General features: G+C 38.0%; 1 protein-coding gene across 1 annotated transcript; it reads right to left on the bottom strand.

The window, feature by feature from the left end:
• Positions 1 to 5046: 5046 nt before the first annotated feature.
• On the bottom strand, positions 5047 to 8384 carry LOC148870572 (ubiquitin fusion degradation protein 1 C-like). Its single transcript, XM_088969978.1, has 4 exons — positions 8239 to 8384; positions 5545 to 5703; positions 5216 to 5453; positions 5047 to 5133 (listed from the first exon to the last, which is right to left on the bottom strand). Exons 1-4 carry the CDS (start codon positions 8382 to 8384, stop codon positions 5047 to 5049), a joined length of 630 nt encoding a protein of 209 aa, XP_088826104.1.
• Positions 8385 to 9424: the final 1040 nt, after the last annotated feature.

Here is a 9424-nt window from a genome sequence, read left to right as displayed (position 1 = left end):
CACAAAAGTACTTTTATAAATGTATTTTCATAAAAGTGTTTTTATAAAAGTAACTTAATAAAAGTGCTTTCAAAGGGTATATTTTGAAAATTTGAAAGAAAATGAAGGACAAAATAGTCACAAATGCTTATTAGAGAAAAATGATTACCAAATGCCCAATATAAAATAAGTGCTTATTTAAAAATTAAGCACTTGAAAAAGTTGGGTGCCAAATGCAAATAAGTGCTTATTCAAATAAACGCTTGTTTTTAAGCACTTATTTTTAACTTATGCACTCCCAAACATGGTCTAACTATTAATTGTAATCATGAGTTGGTTCATGGCAGCAAAACTAGTTGCAGAATTGAAACTCCCAAGCTTACAATGCAAGGTGCCTCTCCTAGTACTACAATGTATGGTCGTGAAAAAGATTTTCTTCTTCTGGCTCATTTACCCAAATCCCAGATGCACATCAATGAATTGAATAGCAATTGGTTCACTTGAGAGTTCTAAAATACTACTTCGTCCTTTGGTCTATGCAAGGGTTACCCATCGAGGGCAATCGACAAAAGCGGTTTCATATATATATATACACACACACACACTGAAGTAGAGCTTGCCATGTCAACAGTCCTCTACTTGCTCTGTTACCCAAACTGAGCAATTCTAGAGGGAGAGCAAGATTCCCTTTAGAAGCAATAGGGTTGCCACCTAACATGGCTTATCTCCTTTTTATTAGGAAACTATCCCCCACTTTCTCCTAAATTATCTCTATCTCTCTCCCTAATTCTTATTTATCTCCTAAATTGTCTCTAACTCATATTTATCCTCTCCCTCACTTTTCACCTATATTTATCTAAAGAAAATTTCAATTAAAACATTTAACAACTATTCAAATATTATCATGAAATTATGTTAATAACTTTAAAATATTTATTAAAATCACAAAAAAATAATTATAATAGGTTTAATAATATTCATATTATTAAAAATTTTATATTTTTATGAAATTCTTAATGAAATTGTGTAAGAACAATATAAATTACAATTTATGGATTATTCAATTTAATAACTAACTAATATTTTAAAAAATTATGTAAATGACAAAATATTAAAAATAGATAAATAATTATGTAACAAAATATTCAAAATTACATAATAAATTTAAAGAAATAAAATTTAAATAACAAAAAAGATTAAATATTTTACATATTATTTAAATATATAAATAATGAAATATTTAACATATTATTAATAAATAATGAAATACTCATATTATGAATAATTTTATATTTTTTTGAAGTCTATAATGAAATTATGTAATAACAATATAAATTATAATTTTATGGATTATTTTAATGAAATATTTAAGATAACTAAATTTTAAATAGTTAAAATAACAAAATTATGTAATAAATTTTGAAACATTTTCTTAAGAGTAGAATAATAATTATAATAGATTCCATAACATCTGAATTAATAATAATTTTATATTTTACATAATTAATAACAAAATTAATTTTCCACCCCGTCCCTGGTGGTGGGGTGGGTTAGAGGCGAGGCACTAATTCCCCATCAGGAATGGGGAATCCCCAAATTTTCCCTGCCCCAAGGCAACCACCTAAAAATAATCTAATTTATGGATCTTTTACAAATAGGATTATGGGAATTTGGGGTATTTTAGGAATTAGATTATGACATTTTAAGGGTATTTTATAAATGGAATTGGGAGATCTTAGGATTATAAGAGTATGAGGAAAAACTTAGAGATGTTTTAAAAGTCAATACTAAATCTATTAATATTTTACAAATTTACCATCGGGTTTGGGGAATTATATGGAAACCTCATCCCTTCCTCGTCCTTGATTTGGAGCAAAAATATTTTCCCCATCCCTATTTAAGATTCGAGAAAGCTTGCTCCGTTTGAAGAGGTTCGAAGAGGGTAGGGTATTATTTATGTATTATTAATAACTAAATCATATCTTATATATTATTTCAAAAACAAAAAAAAAGATTAAATAACAAAATTATGTTATAACTTAAAAATATTAAAATCACAAAAGTAATTATAACCAACATGGCACCCCTCCCTGTCCCTCGCCCCCGTAGTCAAGACACTCTACCCCATCCCCGCTCTGTTCCTGGTGGTGGGGCAAGTTGGAGGTGAGGCACCCATTCCCCATCGTGGATGGGGAATCAGCAAATTTTCCCCACCTCGAGGCAACCACCTAAAAATAATCTAATTTATGGATATCTTACAAATCGGATTATGGGAATTTGGGGTATTTTAGGAATTGGATTATGACAATTTGGGGGTATTTTATAAATGAAATTGTGGGATCCTAGGATTATAAGAATGAGGAAAAACTTAGAGATATTTTAAAAGTCTATATTAAATCTATTGATATTTTACTAATTTACCATCGGGTTTGGGGAATTATATACAAACCCCATCCATTATTTGGAGCATAAATATTTTCCCTTTCCCCATCCATATTTAAAATTCGAGAAAACTTGCCTCATACGGAGAGGGGTAGGGTATATTTATTAGTTATTTATTATATTTTCATTATAAACATATTTTTAGCAATTTTGTATATTTGCTATAAATTTTCAATAATTATTAGAGATTAAACTATTATTATTTGTTAGAGATTAAACTATTAACTTAGCTGAAGTTAGAAGTGCTCACTAGGCAATTCAGTTCAGTTGGAGATTGTTTAACTAGCTAAAATGATCTAGTCGGATTAAAGAGTTGGCCACTCAAAACCAGCCAACCACTAGGCAATTCAGTTCAGTTGGAGATTGTTTAGCGCAATTTGCATTAATCATTGTAATTTAATAAATTTTCATTAAATTTTTACAACAAGTATTGATTCATAAAAGATATTACTAATTGGCATAATTTACTAATTTCTATGAAACAAATAATTATAGTTAACAATTATCAAATAACTTAGGGAAACTCTTTAACTAATCCATACTTTTTTAAATAAATAATAATTAAAAAAATAAGAAATTAATCTATCAGAAATTGTTCCATATTTATTTATCCATTATTATTATTATTATTATTATTATTATTATTATTATTATTATTATTATTATTAATAATTATGAAATAATTTATGAAAATTATCAAATCTGTCCACACTGATCTAAACCACTTGATTGACTTCAACCACTCTTGGCCTTACATTAATTAACAACAAATGATTTATTTTTAATTAAAATTAAAGTAATTTACCATAATTACATTAATTTACTATAATTACATCACATTGACTAATAGTAAATAATTTAGGCTTAAAAAGTATATAATTTACATTAACTCGTATTAATTTATTGTTATTGTAAATAACTAATTTACTATACAATTTTGCTAATCAACAACAATTTCAATAATTTTTGAAAATTATCATAAAATATTATAATTTATTGTTAGTTAATTAGTTATAGAAAATTATTAGAATTGTAGGCATGGCAATTTTCCCTATAAAACTAGGGCCCTACCCTGCTTCATCCTGAACGATGCAAGTTTTCTCGAATTTTAAATAGGGATGGTGAAGATACAGGGTGGGGACGGGAAATATATTTTTGCTTCAAATTAGGGACAAGGAAGGGACATGGAAAATATTTTTGCTCTAAATAGGGATGGAGAAAAGACGAGGAAAATCTTTTTGCTCCAAATTAGGGATGAGGTTTGCATATAATTCATTGATGGAAAATTAGTAAAATATCAATAGAATTAATATTGATTTTTAAAATATCTCTAAGTTTTTCTCATGATCTTATAATCCTAGGATCCCACAATTCCATTTATAAAATACCCCCAAATTATCATAATCCAATTCCTAAAATATCCCCAAATTCCCATAATCCTATTTGTAAAATATCCACAAATTAGATTATTTTTAACCGATTGCCTTGGCATGGGAAAAATTTGGGGATTTCCCATCCACGACAAGGAATGGGTGCCTCACCTCGAATTCGCCCTACCATTGGGGACTTGGCGGGGATTGGATAGATTGTCTTAACTACGGGGGCAAGGGACAGAGAGGAGTGCCCCATCCCATGCATCACAAGGGGCCCCGGCACCCCGCTAATCTAAAACTAAAATTATGCAGCCTCTTTGAAACAAAAACTCAATCCTTTAACGGTTTAACCATTGGGCTTGGGTTAAATGGGTTTATAGCAACACAAGTAAGGTTTTGGGCATATTCTGATCGGGGATGTTGAACCATCCACAACTACAGCAATCAGGGATGTTGATACCACATTTCAGAAGTCGGAAAAAAAATTATAAATTTCATAGCTGAGATTATAGGTTCTCATAAATCATAATTAGTCCATGTCCTCCTTACATGAGATGCTAGCCTAACTCCAAAATGGGTTGAAAGGAATGGAAATGGTGAATTGCATTCTATGTCAAATGCCAATTACAAAGAGGCTGGTTGGATGATCATATCCATCTAATCGAAGTAACTTGTTGCTGTCAAGTTTGTTCACCCAACTTTCTCCTACATGTCATAAGATTCTGGAGTTGGACGCTATTTCTAGAGAACAAGCTTCATGTGTGCGAAGTGGGAATTGTCAAGTAGGTGATTGAGCGGGGGAGATCAGAGATGGGGCATGAACAAAATGATAAAAAAAATAAGGGTTCGTTTGGTTTACAATCGGCATTGGAATTGGAATGGTCAATTCCCTTTGTCTGTTTGGTTCAGACAGGAATCGGAATGGGAATTGAATCAACTGGAATGAGACCCAGTTTTTTTTATTTTTGGATAGGCATAAAATATCCAAATTTGATTGTCATAAAAGCAAGTTTTCCCCAAACACAATGAACGCAGATAGAATTGAACAAAAAACTGCATCATTTCCAACGTCAAAGAGCAAAAGAAGTCCAACAGTCTTCTGTTTGGGGATGAAAAAGCAGAGTCCATGACCCCAAGGTGTAAATAGTAATTTACAAAAGAACGATTTCTTATATACTTTGCAAGGAACCGTGACACAATGCCAAGGAAAAAAAAAAGTGGTACAAAGGATCAAAAGGAAAAGCCATCGGCATCAAGCCTTTAATGAATACTTCTTCCCAGTGAATGCTTGGAACTTCTGTTCCTCCCAAGGCTCCATGTTGGTTCCATTTGTGGTGATCTACAGATCAAGGATCATTCGTAAGTAACACACGTCCTGCTGCATTAATTGGGAACTCTCAAGGAACTTGGACAAAGTTTACCTTTGGTGTTTCCTTCAGAGGCAGATTAGCATTAGAACCAAATACAAGCTTTCCTGAACCCTGACGTGAGGAATTGCTTGGTGGTTGCTTGGACAAAGTGCACCATTTTCTTGGTGCACTTTCACAACGGGAGAGGAAACCAGTCCACGTGATGGTGCCAAAGGCTTCCCATCCAAGCGTCTTGCCAAACCTGTAAATGGGATGAACTTGGTTTCTTCCCTGGATGACTCCTCTTGAACTGAAAGACCATATAATTGGGTTATGTATTATAGATGGGAACATCTTCACATCTTCCCAAGTTAAAAGAAATATAGAGGAAGAAAAAAAACCCTTGTTCTGATGCCTTGCTTGATCGACTGGATGGTCCTGAATGCTCAGGTTCTTTATAATCAAGAGGGGGAGCAAAATCCACCTCACAATCTGTTTCAATAATGCTTATAGCAGCAGAGGATTTTGTCTCAACAACATCTATGTAAAATTTCTTGTCCCTTGTGGTCAAAGAGCAAAAGAAGTCCAACAGCCTTCTGTTTGGGGAAGAAAAAGCAGAGTGCTGGGCTGACCAGGTGCCGAGCTGCCTGTGTGAGGCATCGGGTTGACTAGGTGCAGGGTTGCCTATGAGACGAGCTAAATTGATGAGCTTCGTTGCTCTTTAGAGACCTGCAATGAACCAAATGTCAAAGGACCCGGGGTGGCTAACCCGACAAGGTCGCTCCGATGCTTAAGTCAGTACTCTCATAGTAGATTGCGAGCTAAAAATCACAAAATCTGAGAGCTAGAACTTGCTTACTTGCTTGTTTGCTCACTTGCCCCTTTTCATTGGAATTGGTGCCTTTATATAGGCCTTGCTCATGCACCGCCCTCGAGATCTCCGAGAGGTCGTGTCTAACTGGTCTGAGATTCCTGGAGGTAACTGCCATGCACGTTGACCACCCTCCAGATCGTTCGGCACGTGGGCCAACTTCCAAGGATCATGGGAGTGTTTGGATATGTATGTCAGATTCGTCGGCAAGCACGTCTTGCAAGTCACTAGGTCAGCACATGTGCCAGACCGCTAGTTCGATGCCTGTGCTAAGCCGCCAGGTCGCACCTGTGCCAGGCTGCTAGGTGGAACACCATCAACTTGGCTAAGGCAAGTTGTTGCCAAAGTGGTTCCGGGTGTCACCTAGTTGTTCTGAGGTGCCATGTGTCACAATATCATTGGAGGGCCAAATTTGCCCCCCCCCCACTCCCGAGTCGAAAGTAACTCGGCGAATGGAGTAGATTTCTCCTTTTCGCCCAGAATGAATAATTTGATGAGCTCGTAAGCATCAACTCAATTCCTTAGGCTCTGGGAGTGACTCGCAATCCGCTCCTTGATTTTGCCCATACCGAAGAGGTGACTGGGTTTTATATGGTAAGGAGGTTTTCGCTAGTTCGGTATTTTGGCCCTTAGGCTCTGGGAGCGACTCGCAGTCCACTCTCCTTGATCTTGCCCATGCCAAAGAGGCGATTGGGTCTTATGTGGTATTTTAGCCCTTAGGTTGTGGGAGCGACTCGTAGTCCACTCTCCTTGATCTTTGATTTTGCCCATGCCAGAGAGGCGATTGGGACCTGTATGCCTATGTCGAGGAGGCAACTAGGACTTACCGTAATGCCGAGGTCTTTTATCAGTTCGCCAGTTCGCGCCTGGGCTAGGTTGTGCCAAGTCCAGGCCACCAAGCCACACCTATGTCGGGCTGCCAGATCGCACCTATGCCAGGCCGCGCCAGGTCGGCTCTTTAGAGCTATGGCTATGTTGCATCATCCTCGTTAGTGACGTTGGTTACCCACTCCTACAAGAAGCTACTAGGAGCTCGACCTACCGGGGCAGCACTACTGACTTTAGGTCACCAGCTCGCATGGGAGCCTTGGAAGGCTCGACCGGCAAGGGCGTCCATGCAGTCTGTTGGCCGCCTACTCCCACGGAAGCCACAAAGAGCTCATCTTTGTAGAGGGTACCTCACGAAGAGGAATGATGAGGCTTTATCCGAGTTGAAATAAAGTTGGTAGAGCTGCTTGTTCTGTTAGCCATCAACTTCCTGCATAGTCTTTGAGTTAAAAAAATGGAATCTAGAAAGTGAGAGCTTTTAGTTTCTAAAAGGTGAGAACTTAGCTTTCTGGAAGAAGATGACTTAGCCTTTCGGAGGATGAGAACTTAGCTTTTTGTAGTGTTTCCCACAAACGACGCCAAATGATGAATCAATTTTTATTGATGTATCGATTTTTTGGCTAAGTACCTCATCATTTGGTCTACTTTCAAGTGGCCTCAGGACAAAGTGAACTTTGACTGCTGAGCTGAGTCAAGCTGGGCAGGCTAGGTGGCAAGTTGACTATAGTGTCGAGCTTACTAGGTGGTGAGCTGCCTGTGAGGGGTCGGGCTGACCAGGTGTCGAGCTTTCTGTGAGGTACTGAGCTGCCTGTGAGGTGCTGGGCTAACCAGGTGCCGAGCTGTCTGTGAGGCACCTGGCCGACCAGGTGCAGGGCTGCCTGTGAAGCGAGCTGAATTGATGAGGTTCGTTGCTCTTTAGAGACCTACAAGGAACCAAATGTCAGAGGACCTGGGGTGAGTAACTCGACGAGGTCACTCCAATGCTTAAGTCAGTACTCTCATAGTAGACTTTGAGCTAAAAATCACAAAGTTTGAGAGCTTGAACTTGCTTACTTGCTCACTTGCCCCTTGTCATTGGGGTTGGTGCCTTTATATAGGCCTTGCTCATGTACCGCCCCCAAGATCTCCACGAGGTCGTATCTAACTAGTTCGAGATTCTTGGAGGTAACCGCCATGCATGTTGACCACCCTCCAGATCGTTCGGCACGTGGGCCAACTTTCAAGGATTGTGGGAGTGTTTGGATATGCATGCCGAATTCGTCGGCGAGCACATCTTACAAGTCGCCAGGTCGGCGCATGTGCCAGACCGCCAGGTTGGTGCATGTTCCATACCGCCAGGTTAGTGCATGTGCCATACCGCCAGGTCGGCGCATGTGCCACACCGCCAGGTCAGTGCCTAGGTGTCTCCTTCAGAAGCTGTTGGACCTTGGGAATACGAGTACTGCCTCCAACGAGCACAATCTCGTGAATGTCCATCTTTTTCAGACCTACATCCTCTAGAGCTTTCTTCACGGGACCCATCGTCTTCTTGAACAAATCCATGTTCAATTCAAATACGCAGGAATGTAAAAATGAGTAAATGAGGGTTTTGACTCGGTTTTGGGCTAACACGCAGGAATGCTGATAGTGTGTGGAAGGACAGATGGCGGGCACTCGACGTGCGGGGCGAGAGTGGATGGGGCGGAGATGCGAACTCCTTTAGAGTGGATGATACTATGCAAAGGATGAGATGTTCTTCATGTATGATTGCGATAAATGTGAGCAGGAGATCCAGACTCCTTCTATCAGTGCAAATCCGTTCGAACAACATTTATAGCCTTGCATTAGAAATATCTTCCCCATTAAATAAAATATACAAGTACAGAGGTATTCACAGGCTGTTCGAACGAGCATTGCACTGACTGAAGCTGATCTCAGTGAAAACTTCTATTCCCATGGTACAAGTATCAAAACCGATTTGTCTTGTCACGCAAGTAAACCTCTATAGTTCTACGGTATTCATTACACGTGCACAAAACTCTCACCATATTGAGATTGAATCTGCTCCTCACACGCACATTCTATCATGTATTAGGAATATCTTCCGTACTTATTAATTATTAGTCATGAGAGATATTCCCAATACAAGGTGGATGTGCCTGTAAAGCGCCCATTTCCGAGGAGCAGATCCCGTCACCACCGTGTTAAGGTAGTAGAAATGGAGAACTAACCATTTATGGATAAATTATTTTCGTCCATTTATCCATTTTTTTAGTATTTTAACACAACATACTAATAACTATGGTGGTAACAGGTAGTAGTGGGTATCGAATCTAGGATGTAAACGGATCAAATTGAATTCGATTTATTTTTTACTAGAACTGAATATCTCTTGTTACAATACCATAAGCATCAAACAAGCAAATAAAATAAAGTTGGCCAAACAATCTATTGCAAAGTTCTTCTCTAAGGACGTGATTGTAGGATATGTTGCTGGTGAAACAAGTGCAAATATCTTGGCATTCTGCAATTAGATTGTTGATGTTCCATGGGGTCCACACAAGCCTTAAGACTATCAATAATTACTTTCGAGTCACCCTCTA

This window comes from Nelumbo lutea, chromosome 2 (assembly GCF_056320005.1).
Source record: "Nelumbo lutea isolate HS-2025 chromosome 2, American lotus-T2T, whole genome shotgun sequence".
NCBI lineage: Eukaryota > Viridiplantae > Streptophyta > Magnoliopsida > Proteales > Nelumbonaceae > Nelumbo > Nelumbo lutea.
Note: the sequence above shows the minus strand (reverse complement) of the source record. Positions and strands in the feature narration are given on the sequence as shown.

Excerpts from the sequence above, each read along its gene's own strand:
- LOC148870572 (XM_088969978.1), bottom strand. The coding sequence starts at position 8,384 with ATGGATTTGTTCAAGAAGACGATGGGTCCCGTGAAGAAAGCTCTAGAG. Across the intron at positions 5,454-5,544 it reads AGCAAGGCATCAGAACAAGG|TTCAAGAGGAGTCATCCAGG; the intron begins GTTTTTTTTCTT and ends ATGGTCTTTCAG. Across the intron at positions 5,134-5,215 it reads CTCTGAAGGAAACACCAAAG|ATCACCACAAATGGAACCAA; the intron begins GTAAACTTTGTC and ends CTTGATCTGTAG.